This window comes from Thermobia domestica, chromosome 9 (assembly GCF_964235325.1).
Source record: "Thermobia domestica chromosome 9, izTheDome1.hap1.1, whole genome shotgun sequence".
NCBI lineage: Eukaryota > Metazoa > Arthropoda > Insecta > Zygentoma > Lepismatidae > Thermobia > Thermobia domestica.
Window position 1 is genome coordinate 156,054,588 of NC_137462.1, and position 19,355 is coordinate 156,073,942.

The 19,355-nt window shown below is 37.6% G+C and overlaps 1 protein-coding gene across 4 annotated transcripts in view; it reads right to left on the reverse strand.

Annotated features, from left to right (window-relative positions):
• LOC145695120 (cytochrome c oxidase assembly factor 6 homolog) overlaps positions 1 to 19,355 on the reverse strand; it is a 250,445-nt gene that overhangs the window by 119,180 nt on the left and 111,910 nt on the right. For all 4 annotated transcript variants that reach the window (XM_081772038.1, XM_081772040.1, XM_081772039.1 and 1 more), the window contains one exon: positions 19,063 to 19,212. In XM_081772038.1, coding sequence (XP_081628164.1) covers positions 19,063 to 19,206 — 144 coding nt within the window. In that variant the 5' untranslated portion in view covers positions 19,207 to 19,212. The remainder of the gene's footprint in view (positions 1 to 19,062; positions 19,213 to 19,355) is intronic.

Sequence of the window (19,355 nt, forward strand, 5' to 3'; positions counted from 1 at the left end):
GCACATTTTGATTGCTATCCATTCTATCACAAAGTTTGGGCATTGCATCTTAAAGCAGGTTACTGAAAACTTCATTGAAATAATAAAATAGTAATTTAAATAATAATAATAATAATAATAATAATAATAATAATAATAATAATAATAATAATAATAATAACTTATGGACGGAAGGTGAAAAATGTGGAATTCACTAGAAGCATTTCAAGTTTTACTTGGAAGGGGAGAAAAGACCCTCCAATTACTTAGATAGTTCCAAAATTTTAAATAATATATTACTACACTAGTGATTAAAATGCATATTATATATCAAACCCAGGAAGGCAATTGCTCCCTAAATGACGCACCTCGTGAATTCTCCAAATTGTTTTAATAATACTTAAATACTTCCTCCTCCATAAACCCAGATATCGCTTTTCACTGTTTCCTATTGAATTTTAAAGTAAAATATTTTGTATAAAATGTTAATGAAAATTTCCTCTTTTTAAGTTCATCTAAGGACTTAGTCATCGATTGATCGGAAACTATAATTTTCCTCCGCTCTCATAAATCTGATTAACTTGAACATCGAACTTGAGCGTTATGAACAGGCGGATAGGCGCTCAAAAATAACTTATTCAGTATGCAGGAACAACGTCTAAAGCCGTTTAAAAAACACAAACTAGATTTTACAATAATCACCCTGTTTTCTCTCCATTTGGCCTCTTGCCATGCTCGAAGTCACTTGATTGTACGAAAGGGTTCGTTGAAGTTCTCCTGGCATTGGAAAACACTGACAGCATTCACAAGTACATCTATACTCGATGTGATTGTGATGTGCGACGAACTTCAAACTAATTGCAACCCTCCTCCCTGGTCTAATGGTTATCGCACGCGACTTTGGTGCACGGGACTCGGGGTTCGACTCCCGTGGAAGAGCATGAAATTTGAACGCATTATGATGGTTGGCATTCTAACTAAAATTGTAGGATTATGTTTCATACAGCCTTGATGTTGGAATGGGAGGTTAAATTTCGACAAATAATAAAAATCAAATTACAAGCAGTATGCCCTCTGCCAAGGCCGGATTAAGGGAGAGGCTTAGGGGGCTGTAGCCCGGGTCTCTAGGTGGACGGGGACCTTTGAACAATCTCAACTGGCTGTCTGAAAAGAATCATACAATGTATAATCATCATCACAAGATGAAATATGACCAAAAATATGAAATATATTCCCTTAACTTTCCTGCTGTGCTTTCACAGAAATATATTAGGCAGAGTCAGGAGAGGTCACAATTTTTTCTAACCGCGGGCCTCCAGATGGGTTAATCCGGCCCTGCCCTCTGCAGACGCTACAATCAGCCTTTCTTTATGGTGGCCGATGTGTTGAAATCTTCCAACTATGATAAGCATTCTTTCTACAGAAATAAAATTCTGTGGTAGGAATTTCCTGTGAATCGGACTACACATATATATACTGTCTTATCATGAACTTGCACAAGTTTAGACGGTATCTGTACATCTGTTCATCTGTTCATAGACGCCAGCACATACCTGAGGTCAATAACAAACGCAGAATTTTGATAATGCGGATGGAGGCAGAGGATGGATTAGACAAAGTAAAACAAAACTAGTGAGCTTCGTTTCCTAGTATGAAACTACAATAGAGTTCCAAACTATGGGAGTTCAATACTCAAACTTGAAGTAGTATATCTATAACTACTGGCTGCAATAAACTGATAAGATCAAAGATAAAATATGTTCCTCGAACGCTGTATCCATGTCAAAAAGCTATTACTCGCTGTACCTTACTGTTTATGTTCTATGGTAAAGGTTGAAACCGGAAATTATTAATTTGGACCACAAGAAGACTGAATACATGATTAAGGAAAGAGACAGTATCTACTCTTGCGAAGCTGAATCGTTTGCAAAAAGTTGCATCTCCGTATATCTTACCGTTTTTCCTTTACGGAAATCTGTAGTGAAACCGGGAATAGTAGTAAATTTTAATCATTTTCAATTCTGGCAGAGTGTTGCGGGTTGTGATTGTATGTTCTCTTGTCACTCTGAGTCTATTGCAGAAAACCATTTGCCGCTATATAATATTACCATATTCTATGGCGATAAAGATTGAAACCGAAAATCCGCAATTTGAATCACTTTTGGTTTGAACAGAGGGTTAGTGGAGAAGGCAGAATCTATTCTTGGGAAGGTGAATCAATTACAAGAAAGAAAAAAAAAAACATGCACCTTGATATCTCTTACTGTTTTTCCTCTATTGAAAGCTGTATCCAAACCGGAAATAATAGTAAATTTCAACCACTTCCGGTTTCGAAAGTGTTATAGAACCTACTCTTGGGAAGCTGAATCGATTGCAAAGAACTGCATCTCGATATCTCTTAACCTATGCAAATCAGTTTTAAAACCGGAAGTAAATTTCAACTATTTCCGATTTTGGTAGTGCTGTGAGTTGGGATGGTTTCTTTTTTGAGTCCCTTGAATCGTTTGAAGCAGGTTTTCGCTGGATAATACGATTTTGTTCTCTGGTGATACATGTTCAAGCCGGAAATGTTTAATTTGAACCACTTCCAGTTTAAATAGATGGTTAATGGGGAAGATGGAACTATTCTTGGGACACTGAATGAATTGCGAAAAACTGCATATCTATATATCTTACCGTCTTTGATATACGAAAATCAGTGTTGAAATCGTAAATAGTAATAAATGTTAACCACTTCCGGTTTGAACAGAGAGCTAACAGATGAGACGGAGTCTATTCTTGGGACGCTGAATCAATTGCAAGAAACTGCTGTCAATATCTCTTGCTGTTTTTGTTCTAGGAAAATCAGTATTGAAAACGAAGTAACATTAAATTTGAACAACTTCCAATTTTTGCAGTGAGTCCGAGATAGTCATAATACGAGGTGTGACACAAAAAAAACGAGACTAAGTGCATAACTTGAAAAAAGATTGGAGTTGGCAACAACTGTTTTGGTGACGTAATACCACACCCCTCCTCTATCCATGCTGCCAGTTTCGACTCAGCCGGTGGTGACAGTTGGGAGTATTGCATCAGTGAGTGAACACGTGCAACTGCATTCTGCCGGAAAGATGTCTAGTGTAAAAACTGAACACCGAATCAATATCAAGTTTCTTGTGAAACTTAAGAAATCAGCCACAGAAACATTTCAAATGTTAACTGAGGCTTATGGAGATGAAACTTTGTCTCGAGCACGTGTGTTTGAATGGCATAAACGGTTTTCGGAGGGAAGGGACAATGTTGAAGATGATGAACGTTCTGGGCGCCCAAGGTCAACGATTACAGACCAAAACATTGCCAAAGTTCGTGAGGTGATCCGGGGTGACCGAAGATTAAGTGTTCGTGCAGTGGCGGAGTTGGTTAACTTGAATAGGAAAGCTGTTCGACGCATTTTAACTGAGGAATTACACATGAAGAAGATTTGTGCGAAGGTTGTTCCAAAAGTTCTGTCCGATGGCCAAAAACAGTGCCGTAAAGACTTGTGTGTGGACATGCTAGAACGCATTAGAAACGAGGCAAATTTGTTGGAATCTGTTGTAACTTGTGATGAAACATGGATATGAACAAAAACACCAGAGGTGCAAAAAGTGCAGCCAAGTTCGTCAGCTTCAAAAAGTGTTGAGATGAGGATGGATGAGCCAAGTTCCTTGGCCACTGCATCTGAAAGGAACACTGGAACTTGGCGCGAGGTGTCTAACATATTCGAATACATTAAGATGTATGTTCCTAGTTTCACGGCCGAGGCATTTCAGTCCTAAGGCTAGTGGTGACACCCAAATCCACCACGCTCACAAACACCACCCTTAAGGCTCGTTAACATCATTTACTTTGACACTTCGTGGAGGAATATAAGTTTTCCTTGTCTGGGTTTCGAACCACCAATCTTAGTGCAGTATTCTGTATATGTGCCTTAGCTCATTAGCAAAGTTGATATTCCTAAGGTTGATGGTGGTCCCAAACCCACCACGCCCACCACCACTATCCCTAAGATTCCTTAACATCATTTTCCTTGACACCTCGCGCCAAGTTCCAGTGTCCCTTTCAGATGCAGTGGCCAAGGAACTTGGCTCATCCATCCTCATCTCAACACTTTTTGAAGCTGACGAACTTGGCTGCACTTTTTGCACCTCTGGTGTTTTTGTTCATATTTCACTTCTTTTTGTAGTTCATCATGTCAATATCGTATATTGAAATTCTCAATTGTGGCATATTGTTGGATTTAAATTTAAAATTGTACATTTTTAAAGGAGTCATAATGTGTCACATACAACATTAGTTCCCAAGGGCTCTCCCACCGGGAATCGAACCCAAGACCTGTACAAGAAAGGCGCACATGCTAGCCACTTGAACAGCGGGGAGGATTTCTTCTATCAAATATCTGTCAGAGCGTTATGTCTAAACGAGATTCCAATTAATTTACCCGAACTACAAAATCACGATCGCTAACAACTCATTTTTCATTGCCTAAATACGAAGAGTATCAACAGGGCCCAAAACCCTTGATGCTGAATCCTCGCTGCTACATCACTAGACATAGCTCGTGTTTCAATATACCTAGTTGTTCTCTACCTTTTCACATTGCGAAATTACGGAGTTCATTACATGACGCGCATGTTGCACAGTTTCATACTGCCTCGGGTTTTCCTTCCAATGATATACACCTTTCAAATAGCTTGTAATCTTAATAATATTTGCCACCAACATATCCTAACTGTATATAAAGCTACATGAACTGGCATAAATTAAATGGGTGCTTCCGGTTGACGTGGAAAGTTGAAATGATGAAGGGGGATGAAGAATTTTCCCATGTTATTTAAATGGGTCTTTTTTTTTTGACATATAATCTCATGTTTTAGGAACTTGGAATTGGAATTTAAAAAAATTAAATTCGGTATGCTTGTACGTTTTCATTAGTATTACCTAAGTAAATCAGTAAAAATAAACAATTCCAACTTTAGAGTGGTTTTCTGGGGAACTGAAAAATCTTTCCCATGGTACGTATTTATATGGGACACCTTTTACACCATAAAATTATACGGCACTTCCTGTAGAGCTACAATAATTAAATTTGACGTGATTGTAGTTTTTCGGAACTAACCGACAGAAAAATTGCCAAAAGTGAATATTTTTAATTTTTAGGGAGTCTAAAGGGGAGATGAAGAAATTCCCCATGCTATTTAAATAGGCCTTTTTTTGGACAAATAATCTCATATTTTAGGTACTTGAAATTGGAATACAAACGTGAAATTCGGTATGCTTCAATGTTTTCGTTAGTATTACCTAAGTAAGTCAGTAAAAATGAAAATATCCAAATTTAGAGTGGTTTTATGGGGAACAGAAAAACCTTTTCCATGTTATTTATATTGGACGTCTTCTAAACCCCAAAATGTTTAGGCACTTCCGGCAGGGTTAGAATGATGCAATTTGGCACGATTGTATCCTCCCGGGACTAACCAACAGGAAATTGCTAAAATTGAATATTTTTAATTTTTAAGGAGTCTAAAGGAAGATGAAGAAATCACCATGTTATTTAAATAGGCGTTTTCCTGGAATACAAAATCTGATCTTTTAGATACTTGAAATAGGAAAAGAAACTTGAAATTCTGGAATTGTAAGCTTAAGAGGTGTGAGGAAGTAGGACGAGCAAAGGCGAGGGTGTGGGGGCGAACCCCCGAAGGGCAAATTCAGGAAATATGAAGAGCAAAAGGCACGAAATTCACTGTTGATGAAAAGGCTAATACGTAAGAGATTCTCACACTGTTCACAGATAGAGACACGAAGTATCAAGAACATTTTACATAACGACTGTGGTAACTATAATATAACACTGGTACCAATATATTTACGAAATCGGTTACATTTTGTTGCTAGTCTCACATAAATTCGAACAATTGGATTTTTCATTTTTTCGGAAACTTCATTAATTTTAAATATTCTCACCTCTACATTATCTTACTTATCAAATTAATTTCAATATCTATTTAACACCAATGTCTGCAATAAAGGAAATATATTCACCGAAAAAAGACAAAATATTGGCTTTCCTTGTCTGGGTTTCCAACCACGAAATTTACGGCAGTATGTACGTGACTTAGCCCACGGTTTTAAAAGTTAACTGATTCACAGAACGTGCCTCATTAACTTACTTAACTACTTATTACTAGCTTTCACTTATTTTACTCGCACACTGAGAAAAGCTGTATGTGGCGTACGTAAAAACGTTTCTTACATGTCTAAATCCTGTAGTTGTTGGACTTAACGTACACTAAACGTATAATTAAAAACAGTATATTTGAACGTACTTTCCGTTTTAGTGTTCCGAATAAACGTACTTTCCACACGAACGAAAAGACTGTATGTAGGCGGTCAGGATCTCACATACAGATGGCCGTATGTAACTTATAGCTGACGTACGTAATGTTAGATGTTAGATGGTAGAAGACTGTTAGATGTCAGACATCCTGCAAATACATTGTGTAAGATCTAAGCGGGAAAGAGGGCAGTGCGTATGTAACATATGGATAACGTATGTTAAGTATAGCCAATACATCAGCGAGGAGGGAACCAACTCGACCACTCAGACGATTGACAACATTATCACTATGCACATGATGTGTTCAATAACGGAACGGAATCGCTCCCGATTTCTGATTGTAAGGAGTTTTTTTTTTCTAATGAAAAAATTTCCGTAGCAAATTCCTCAAATTTCATTTTCAAGCCGTTATAGTGTACCTTTATGGAGAGTTTCGCATCTTTATCTCATTAAGAAGTACCTAATGGCTATGGACAGTTTTTCGCCCATAAAAATTCCCATAGCACATTCCTTAAATTTGGAACCTTTATTTACACAGGTCATTACATAAGATAGGTACCATTATGCAGAGTTTCAATTCTCTATCTCATTTGGAAGCACCTAATCAATGATGAGTGAGTAAATGAACCGATCTCTGTTTGAGTAAGGGCAACTTTTCGCCCGTAGAAAATTCCATAGTACATTCCTTAAATTTCGGATATTTTTCATATTCAAGCCATTATAAGCTACCTTCGTGTAGACATTCACATCTTCATCTCATTGGGAAGTACCTAATGGCTACGGACAATTTTTCGTCTATAAAAAATTTCCCAAAGCACATTCGTCACATTTCGGACTTTTTCCATACTCAGGTCATTATAAGATACCTTTATGCAGAGTTTCACGACTTATCTCATTGGAAATACAAAATCAATATGATGAGCGAGTGAGTGAATCGATTTCTGCTTGACTAAGGACAGTTTTCAACCATAAAATTTTTCTATAGCACTTCCTTAAATTTCGGACATTTTCCATACTCAAATCATAAGGTACCTTTATGCAGAGATTCATCCTTCTATCTCATTGGGAAGTACCTAATTAATGTTATGAATGAGTCAATCATTGAGTGAACCGATTTCTGCTTGGCTACAGACAGTTTTCACCCATAAAAATTTCCTTTAGTACATTACTTAATTTCAAACCTTTTCCATACTCAAGTCATTATAAGGTACCAATATACAGACTTTTACGTCAATATTTCATAAACAAGTACTTAATCAATGTGACGAGTGAATGAATGAACCGATATCTGCTTGGTTAAAAATAGTTTTTCGCCCATAAAAAAATTCCCATTGCACATTCCTCACATTTAAGACTTTTTTCACACTCAAGTCATTATAAGGTACCTTTATGCACAGCTTCACGTCATTATCATTGGAAACTAAAAAATCAATGTGATGAGTGACTGAATGAACCGTGCTTTGCTAAGGACAGTTTTTCGCCAATGAAAAATTTCCAATAGCACATTCCTCAAATTTCGGAATTTTTTCACACTTAATCCATTATAAGGTACAGTACCTTTATGCAGAGTTTCACGTTTCTATCTCATTGGAAAGTACCTAATCAGTTTGATGAGTGAGAAGACGAACATATTTATGTTTGGCTAAGGACAGTTTCTCGCCCATTAAAAAAATCCCATAGCACATTAATCACTTTTCGGACTTTTTCTGTACTCTAGTCATTATAGCGTGCTTCTATGCAAAGTTTCACGTCTATACCTCATTGAGAATTACCTAATCAATTTCATGATTGAGAGAATAAAACGAATTCTACTTGGCTAAGAACAGTTTTTCGCCAATAAAAAATTTCTTATAACACATGCCACACATTTCGGAATTTTTCTATGCTCAAGTCATTATAGGGTAACTCTATGCAAAGTTTCACGTTTCTATCTCATTGGGAAGTATCTAATCAATTTGATGAGGGAGAGAATGAACCGATTTTTGTTTGACTAAAGACAGTTTTTCGCCCATAAATAATTCCCATAGCACATTCCTCACATTTTGAACTTTTTCCATACTCAGGTCGTTATAGGGTACCTTTATGCAGAGTTTCACGTCTTTATCCCATTGGGAAGTACCTAATTAACTTGATCAGTGAGTGAGTGAAACGATTTCTTGCTTGGCTAAGGAAGGTTTTTTGCCTATAAAAACTTTCCCATTATAAATTCCTTAAATTTCGGACTTGGCTTGGCTAAGGAAAGTTTTTTGCCTATAAAAACTTTCCCATTATAAATTCCTTAAATTTCGGACTTTTTCCATACTCAGGTTATTATAATGTACGATTGTGCAGTTTCACGTCTCTGTCTCATTAAAAAGTACCTTATCAATTTGATGAGTGAGTGAGTGAAACGATTTTTTTTTCATGGCTAAGGACAGTTTTATACCCATAAAAGATTTCCCATAGCACATTCCTCAGATTTCGGACTTTTTCCATACTCACATCGTTATAGGGTACCTTTATGCAAAGTTTCAAGTTTCTATCTCATTGGGAAGTACCTAATCAATTTGATGAGTGAGTGAGTGAAACGATTTTTTTCCTGGCTAAGGACAGTTTTTTGCCTATAAAAAATTTTCCATAGCACATTCCTCAGATTTCGGACTTTTTCCATACTCATGTCGTTATAGGGTACCTTTATGCAAAGTTTCAAGTTTCCATCGCATTAGGAAGTACCTAATCAATTTGATGAGCGAGTGAGTGAAACGATTTTTTTCCTGGCTAACGACAGTTTTTTGCCTATAAAAATTTTCCATAACACATTCCTCAGATTTCGGACTTTTTCCATACTCATGTCGTTATAGGGTACCTTTATGCAAAGTTTCAAGTTTCTATCTCATTGGGAAGTACCTAATCAATTTGATGAGTGAGTGAGTGAAACGATTTTTTTCCTGGCTAAGGACAGTTTTTTGCCTATAAAAAATTTTCCATAGCACATTCCTCAGATTTCGGACTTTTTCCATACTCATGTCGTTATAGGGTACCTTTATGCAAAGTTTCAAGTCTCTATCTCATTGGGAAGTATCTAATCAATTTGATGAGGGAGAGAATGAAGGGATTTTTGTTTGACTAAGGACAGTTTTTCGCCCATAAATAATTCCCATAGCACATTCCTCACATTTTGAACTTTATCCATACTCAGGTCGTTATAGGGTACCTTTATGCAGAGTTTCACGTCTCTATCCCATTGGGAAGTACCTAATTAACTTGATCAGTGAGTGAGTGAGACGATTTCTTGCTTGGCTAAGGAAAGTTTTTTGCCTATAAAAACTTTCCCATTATAAATTCCTTAAATTTCGGACTTGGCTTGGCTAAGGAAAGTTTTTTGCCTATAAAAACTTTCCCATTATAAATTCCTTAAATTTCGGACTTTTTCCATACTCAGGTTATTATAATGTACAATTGTGCAGTTTCACGTCTCTGTCTCATTGGGAAGTACCTAATCAATTTGATGAGTGAGTGAGTGAAACGATTTTTTTCCTGGCTAAGGACAGTTTTTTGCCTATAAAAAATTTTCCATAGCACATTCCTCAGATTTCGGACTTTTTCCATACTCACGTCGTTATAGGGTACCTTTATGCAAAGTTTCAAGTTTCTATCTCATTGGGAAGTACCTAATCAATTTGATGAGTGAGTGAGTGAAACGATTTTTTTCCTGGCTAACGACAGTTTTTTGCCTATAAAAAATTTCCCATAGCACATTCCTCAGATTTCGGACTTTTGCCATACTTATGTCGTTATAGGGTACCTTTATGCAAAGTTTCAAGTTTCTATCTCATTGGGAAGTACCTAATCAATTTGATGAGTGAGTGAGTGAAACGATTTTTTTCCTGGCTAAGGACAGTTTTTTGGCTATAAATAATTTCCCATAGAACATTCCTCAGATTTCGGACTTTTTCCATACTCACGTCGTTATAGGGTACCTTTATGCAAAGTTTCAAGCTTCTATCTCATTGGGAAGTACCTAATCAATTTGATGAGTGAGTGAGTGAAACGATTTTTTCCTGGCTAAGGACAGTTTTTTGCCCATAAAAAATTTCCCATAGGAGATTCCTCAAATTTTGGACTTTTTCCATACTCAAATTGTTATAGGGTACCTTTATGCAAAGTTTCATGTTTCTATCTAATTGGGAAGTACCTAATCAATTTGATGAGTGAGTCAGTGAGTCAGTGAGCCTGAAAACAGCATATTTTGGGGGCCCAGTACTCGAATATGGTTGAAGGTAGGAATGTGAGATTTGGCATATGAGTACATTTATGGGATATCTCCTTACATTCTAAATTTCATGTTTCTACCCTTAATAGAATCGGTTTTACAAAGCCTCGAAATCGGCGATTTTACCCAAAACTCTTGTTCGTGTATAATATGCTTACGGCAGTGCAGGCCAGTTTTCATTTGCTTCGCTGAACTTGGCTGCCATGCACTGCCGTGCATGTTGATTTTTACCTATGATCCTGAAAGTAAGCGCCAATCGATGCAGTGGAAATGTCCAGGATCTCCAAGACCCAAAAAAGCGCGCATGTCAAAATCAAAATTCAAGGCAATGTTGATTGTCTTCTTCGACATTAAGGGAATTCTAATGATTGAGTGGGTTCCCAGTGGTCAGACTGTTACTCAGCACTACTACATTGAAGTACTAAAAAGACCGTGAAAAAATTAGGAAAAAAGGCCACAGTTGTGGAGTGATAGATGGCTGTTGCATCAGGACAATGCACCCGCTCACAAGGCCCTATCTGTCAAGCAGTTTCTGAGCAGCAAAAACATTACTGTAATAGAGCATCCACCTTATTAACCAGATTTGGCTCCCTGTGACTTTTTTATTTCCCAAAATTAAATCTTGCATAAAAGGAACCCATTTTACCACAGTTAAAGATGTTCAGGTGAAAACGGAGAATCTCCTGAAGGGCCTTCCAGAAACCTCGTTTGAGGAATGTTACAAGCAATGGCAGCACCGAATGCAGAAGTGTGTGAATGCTGAAAGGGACTACTTTGAAGGTGATAACATCACAGAGAACTAATTCTGTAAGTACACTGACTTATTGGAACAGTCTCGTTTTTTTTTTTTTTTTTTTTTTTTTGTCACACTTCGTATGTTGCCTTGAGACACCAATAAGACTACAGGTATACATACAGATCTTCATGTTTTTTCCTAATGTTAAAATGCATACTAATTATAGCAACTTACTTACACATTGAACATGCTCTGTTAAAATACTGTTCTTTACCTATTTAATATAATCTATATTAAAAAAAAAACGTTTCCTGCCTTAGTAACGCTGTTGCTACGTCGTCAATGACGTGTTCCTCAGTGATGAAACGAGAATCTAAACAAGTCACTAATTTCATTCAATATGTCGTCAATTACAACCAGCAGATTACGTTAACCCACTTGCAGTTCATGTCTTTACGTCATCCTCTCTGACAGAAGAAATGCAGGAGCTAGTAGGTCCTTGCCTTCATCGCTTTTCAGAAGCATGAATGAAAAATCTGTTACAAAAATAGCTGATCATTTATGTGTGTGTGTTACTTTTAAAATGGTGCAGGAAATATATAAACTTAAAGTTAGAAAAAAAATTAACCTTACAAGTTAGCAATTGCTGTAGCGACATACAGAAAATATTATCCTACAGTTCTATTAACCATTGTCTTTGTAATCTAGAACAAAAATTGTGCATGTTGTATATATTTCCACTTTAGTACTTTTATTAAATTGTTTTTTATGTATTTATTCAAGTAGACAATAAGAAATATTATTGTCCAATTGGTTGTCCTCTTCTGCATTGCACACTATACAGGGTGATCCAGAAGTGGGCACACAGTTCTATATTGATCGAGTCTGGAATTTATGTATTTTCTCTACAAACATTGACTTGGTTACATTAATTTATCTCTAAAGTATTCAAATTGCCTTATATCAACCATACAATATTTCTGAACCTGTCGATAACACTGTGATACATAGCACTACTCAAATTCCGAGTAGGCCTTTGGCGTGGGAGACCCGGGTTCGATTCCCGGCGGGAGCTCATGTAGTTCGGATTCCATGCTAATCAGTAGGTCCACGTCTCATACAGCCTCGCTGCTGAACGGGACGTTAAACTCAAAATCAACTCAACTCAAATTCCGAGTAGCATCAATGACTTGAATTATATCTGTGGAATATTCAGCTTCCGCAACAGACGCTAAGTCTAGTTTTTTAAGCGAATATGACCATTCGTACTTCTGGTTTGGAAAGTACTCAGGAAAAGAAGAAAATTTACTTTCAGTCATTTTTATTTCATAATGCTCCCTTTGCTGCTTGAATAACATTGAAAATGTTTTTTTGTTTTTTTATGTAAACTGTTCTCACTAAGCTATTGAAGCCATTTCAAAGGCAAGAAAATCACTTTCAGAAAGACGTTCGGACAACAATTTTTTGTCCTTGTGTACTTCCGAATCTAAATCGAAAACCACCGTATTCCATTTTAAATAGTCGACAGACCTAGACAGACCACTTCCGGTCGGTTTTGGAAGTTCTAGATACCACCATGAAATTTAGCGTATGTGATTTAATGCTTTTTTTCTCAGTATGTGCAGTATGAACCGAGTTAAAGCTCTGGTACGAATTAACGACCTCACCCTATGTATATTAGGGATGGCCGGATCCGGATCTGGCCGGATCCGAAGATCCGGATCTGATTGGGTCCGGATCCTTTGGATCCGGATCTCGGATCTGGATCCGGATCTCGGATTTCGGATCTGGATCCGGATCTCGGATCTGGATCCGGATCTTGAATCTCGGATCTGGGTTCGAAATTCGGATCTGGATCCGAAATCCGGATCTCGGATCTTGATCCTTATCCAAACCCACATCCCATCCAAATTATGATAAACTTGAATATCTAAAATTCGCCGAAAGTAATTTCACGAAGTCCTGACAGTGAAGAAGAGAACATAAAATTAAGACGAATATTGACAAGACTATTTGTTTCCTTCATTCTACTCTAAAGATCAAATGTTTGGCTTACTTAAGAAAAAAAAATGATCCGGATGAGAGTTCGAATGTCGAATCTAGTTCCACTCGGTTGCAGGACCGAGATGAATATTTAAAATTCCTCAATGCACCTATTTCATTGACAGTTAAGAAAACATAAACAGTTAAGACAAGTATTTACTACTTTTTACGTATATTTATCTTGCTTAGTTTGCTCAAAATATCAAATGTATACCCTACAATTAGATTTAATAATTATTTAGTAAATCACAATATGAGCACCGAGAATAAACTATGAATTTTGGTGCCTCTTATCTAGATTTGAAATTTCGGATTCATACATAGAATCAGGCTGAAATATAAATACTTGAGATCTGGAAACCGAAACATGTGCTAATACCAAGATCGTAGCCGTTTGTACAGTGGCGTATTTACGATTTTTTTCGGGGGGAGGCTTTGCTAACTTTCGGGGGAGGCTTTGCCTGAAAATGTGAAAATTCTGCAAGATATTTCATATAGTTTACTATAGTAAGTAAGATTTCGGGGGGGGGGGGGCTTAAGCCCGGAAGCCTCTCCCCTAAATACGCCATTGCGTTTGTACCTAGGTAATGCGAGCGGAAGGCACTTGCACTAATTCCGCATGTAGTTTGAGGAACACGAGAAATTAAAAACAGATAAATATTCTTTTTCAGGAGTAAGTCGCGCTTTAACATGACTTTTCATGAGTGTTGTGTTCAAATATGAAAACTGTAATGACAACTTGTTTGAAATAAAAACCTTTTCATTTTTAACAATAAAGTTACTTTCACATTGAAGAAAAATTAGCAAGGCACATACCACTGATTAGGGTGCTGATTCTTATGGAAGCTTTCAATTGAACCGGAAGATTTCCTCATGTTAGTATCGGATTGCCACAATTCACCTTGCTGAAAGACGTGGTTTATCAGGAGGTCGGACAAGTTTCTTTTGAACGTAGCCTGTAGACTTCTTCTAGTCTCAATTATTCCCATATAACAAGACTAGCCATATACATAGTTGGTTCGAAATAAGTTAAAATATCACTAATTGACCTTAAGGGGATAATCGTGATTTAAATATTCGTAAATCAGAAGAGATGTGAAAGTTAAGCGGTAAAATAAATCCGATAATTCCGGAATAAAGAGATTTATATGCAACCTAATGATAGCAATAAAGCTCTTTATGTAACATTTTCAAAGCTAAAATTAACAGTTATCTTCTTGAAGAGAGTTTACAGCAACATAGAATATTACAAATTCAATTATTATAAGTAGTACCTCTGACAGCCCTGCATTTCACATCACCCTCGCCCTTCATCCTGACAAGTGGGCAATTCACTTACCCACAATGACTTTTCAGGCGTTCCAGTGACATCAATTTCTCAGTTTGGGTTTGGGATCATGCTTCGGTGAACCTTGACTATCACCATCAGCAGCTATTAGAGAATCAGAACTTATTTCTGTATTAGATAATGTGGGTAACTATAGCTTTTCGTCTATAGAAGTCGGAGAGTGTATGGTATTATCGCAGGAAATATTTGATACATAAAACTTAGATTGTCAGTATTTAGGAGCAATTTTTAAAATAATCAGTTACTGTAAATGTGCTACAGATTAGCCGAGAAAACCCGACAGCCATAGTCGAGTGGACTGCGGCATTAGGCTGTGGATCCTTTTACTGTAAATGTCTTGGATTCAAATCCCGCTTCAAATGAACGTAAGCCCGATGGTAGAAACCAAAGGACTGTCGTGCCAAGAATTTAATTTGTTTTTATTATCATAAATGCTTTCTTCATTATTAAATTTTATCCAATATTTTCTTTTCAACCAGTTTGCGAAACTCAGAGCTAGCTACTTGTTTTCTTTTTAATTCATGTTCATAGTTAGCACAACTAGTCACTAAGGAAAAACAATCATTTCAATAAAATTCGCCTCGCGTCTTTCGTAGCTCTAAGTTATTTTCAGCTTTTTTTAAAAAGCTGAATGGCGTTTTATCACTTTCCCCTCGCTTTCCCTATTTTTTTTCTAGTTTTACCTATGTTTCTTTGCACGGATATTGCGCCTATATGCACGTGCTTAATGTGTTCGTTTACAAAAGCGGGCCATTTTCCTGCCACTATAGAAAGTAGAGTGCCCTGTATCAGAGAAATATTAATTGACGTATGTAAGTGAATATATCTGTGATGAAGTCGTAATTTCTCAGTTTTTGCATCGCACATAGTTTCCTCATCCTCATTAATCTCTTCACCCCCGCTTCCTGAATTCCAGTTCTGGTATTCTTTCTTGAGCAAGGCCTATTTAATGGGAGACTGATGTCTCATGTAGGCTTATTAACTATATCATCAGCAATAAAGAAAGTAGGGTTTAATTTGCACTAATTTTAGAACATTACGTTAATTAAATAATAATAATAATAGGCTAATACGGAGTGAGCTCAGGCTACTTGTTAGGATTCTTGCTTCGCAATTGGATTATACCGGGTTCGAATTCGGAGACCAGCTATCCTGACTGAGGATTTTCCAGGGTTGTTCCTGAGTTATACTGGGCAAATGCTAGGTTAGTACTTTGATCTAAGGCTCTGGAGACCTTCCTTCCATTCCTTTCCCAATGTTTTCATCTGTTGATTATTACAGTGTAAAGTGGCCTCTGAGGATGTATCTGGTAGCTTATAGTAAATAAACAGTAACGACATAATATATCTTCACGAAACGTGTGGGTTAATTTAACTATAGCCTTACAGTCCCAATAGATAGCTAAAGTTTTAATATTAATTTCCTGACTTTTAAATACTATTTTCATATTGTTTCAGCTTTCAATTTTCTCACGTATGTTCCACCGAGAATTGAACCTGAGATCACATGAACAAATGCGAATATGTTAAATATTTTTGAACACTTTAATATACAAAACACAAAACGCTTCAATGATACGATGCATGGATATGTTTTGGTTACGTCCTGCAATGTATGATTAAAGAAACCTGGAGGGTGAAGAAGAAATAACAGAAATCTCTTTTATATTTACTCCTTCAACAAACTCCTGACCTCGGAAGGGCAAGCCATAAGTTAGGTAATAAAGTCATACAACGAACACTTTTATTAATACTAATAATACTACACAACCATATCGCTCTCCTGAAATTCTCGTGTGTATGTTTAAAGATCTACTGTTGTTCCACGCCAACCAGTCTATATTTTTTGTTGTACCTTCGAAGTGAAAGATTTGTTGATGGTTGGACTCTAGTGAGTCAGAAACTACTATTAATAAAGAGTTTGTTTTGTCCAGTATTCCTGCGATTAGAAGGGTCTTATCTAAAAGATATCTCATTTGTATATGAGAAAATAAGAAAGTTTATATAAGAAAGTAAATATTGCAAGGTTAAAATAACATAAAGAACAAAGGTAGCACAAACGTGTTATGGAAACATTTAAAAGCACAGCATCCTACTATATTAGTGAATCCGAAAACAGTTTTGACGAATTTTAGATATTCAATTTTATCATCACAATTTCAGATGTAGGTTTGGATACGAATCAATATCTGAGATTCGGATCCAGATCCGAGTTTCGGATCCAGATCCGAGATCCGAGTTTCGGATCCAGATCCGAGATCCGGACCCAGATCCGAGATCCGAGATCCGGACCCAGATCCGAGATCCGAAATCCGAATTTCGGATCCGGATCCGAGATCCGGATCTAGGTTCGGATCCGAGATCCGGATCTGAGATTCGGATCCGAGATCCGGATCTAGGTCCGGATCCGGCAAGATCCGGATCCGGATCTCACTGGATCCGGGATATCCGGATCCGAAAATTTTTGGCCATCCCTAATGTATATGTCATTCATGTAGTTTTGCAAGTCCTGGCCATACTGTTAAACAACAATGAGTATGGGAGTTTGGTTAACAAAACTGAATTCAGCGGGGGATATTAATTAACAGAGCTCAATTCTGTGGATAAACGCATCTATTAGTGCAGGTGCAAACCTGCGCTGTCTGAATGAGGCAGGTTTTGGAATCCTAAATAATAAAAATATACCTAAAATAATAAAAAAAAAATACCTAAATATAAATTATTGTTGAATCCATATTTTTGGGGGGGAGGTAGCTAAGGTGTTAGATGTCACTCCAGATGATTATTTTAAGCAGAGCAGGCATCTCTCTCTCTATTTTATACAGGTATATATATATATATATATATATATATATATATATATATATATATATATATATATATATATATATATATATATATGTGTGTGTGTGTGTGTGTGCGTGTGTATATGCTTGTTACACCATAACTGAAACGCCCGAAGCAACTGGAACCAAACTTGCTATACACATATGCTTTGCAGAAGGTCAATTCAACTAAGGTGGCCAATTTTACAGAGCTAATGACAAGCACAGCGTAGGAGATGGAACCAGAAGTTAGTAGCCCGCGAATCCAGAAGCGAGTTACCTACAACGCTGTGTAGAAGGTGTGGTGAACAGCTATTATGTCTGTTAAAGCGACACCTTATTGGGAAGGGTACATATGTGCACTTTCCGATGCACAATTCAGTGCGTCAGTGATTGTGAAAATGTGTGCGGCAAGGGGCAACAATAGCAGTAGGCGTACAATAGCAAGGGTAAGCCAGCGCTGTAAAAGCAGCGGCCCTAAATATCAAAATCAAGTCGTGAGAGTGAAAAGAAAACGAGCATGTCCAGCCAGGACACCACGAGTTGTGAGAAACATCAGGGCATCAGTTTGAAGAAGAACCCACCCACCCAAAGCAACCTTGTCACCTCATGCAGGATATCAAAGCACAATGTGTCGTATCATAAAGGATAATTTGGGACTGAAAACACGTCATAAGGCGATGGGGCATACGTTATCACCAAGGCACATTTAACAGAGATTCACGAACGCAAGAAAGTTGTTTGAACAGTACCTCTCATAGGTGACAAATGGAAGTGGGTTGTAATTCCGGGTAAAGCCTGGGTCTACCTTGATGACACCAATAAGCCCAGGGCCATTTTTTTATTCACCACATGATGCTAAGGGCCGCGGCGAGTTCGTCCGTGAATGTCGCGAGAAGTTTTTGAAAGGCTTCACGGTGGTGGCAGGTTTCTGCGCCCGTGGGAAGTTAGCAATGCATCGTGTGGATTCGAAGGCCAAGGTGAATGCAGCCTACTTTCAAACGAACACCATGAAATCCTTATATACACAACGTACATCCCACAGTTGTATGGCAGGAACATCCGGAAGGACAAAGCATCCAATCACACTGCTCGCAGTTCTGTCGCGTATTATCAGCGTACGGCCACGGTGACTGACGTGTCTCTTACACCCTTCACGTCCATACCTGTGAAGTCGCCGATGGATTTCTGCGCCTTTGGTCTTCTGAAACAAGGCCTCGCGCGAATGCGTCCCACCACCATAGCGGGGCCTTAGAAAGCTTGCCAAACGGTGTGGTCTACAATACCTCTCACACACCTTCGACGCACACTGCTTCAGTGGAAATTGCGTTGCAGGGCGATAGTCCAGGCTCGTGGCCACCACATTAGCGCAACCGTTGGTGGAAGAAGGGATTGTCGTGAGCAGGTGAGCGCAGAAAATATGGCCATCTTAGGTGAATTAACCTTTTGTACAATATGGAAAAAAGTGCTGACTGTACAGACATACTTCAAAGTGCAACAGAAAGAACTTAGGTCTGTAAATACATACCCATTGGGAAGGACAGGACTTCTCATACAATTTTCTAATTTCTTTGCATTTATCACTGTCATCTTTACTCCCGTCCAAACACTCCCAATATCGGTCGCGAGCTTCCCAGCATCTTTTCCTATCCTCTTTATTTGGAAAAGACATAGTGTGCTGAAAAAAAAAAATACATATCTTATGAATAGTTATAAATTCCTCATGTACTCTACAGCTTATTCTACCAAAATATCTTTAAATATTGATTTTGTTTGTCATACAGTTTTTGAGCTACACACTATACGCTGATTTCAGTTTAA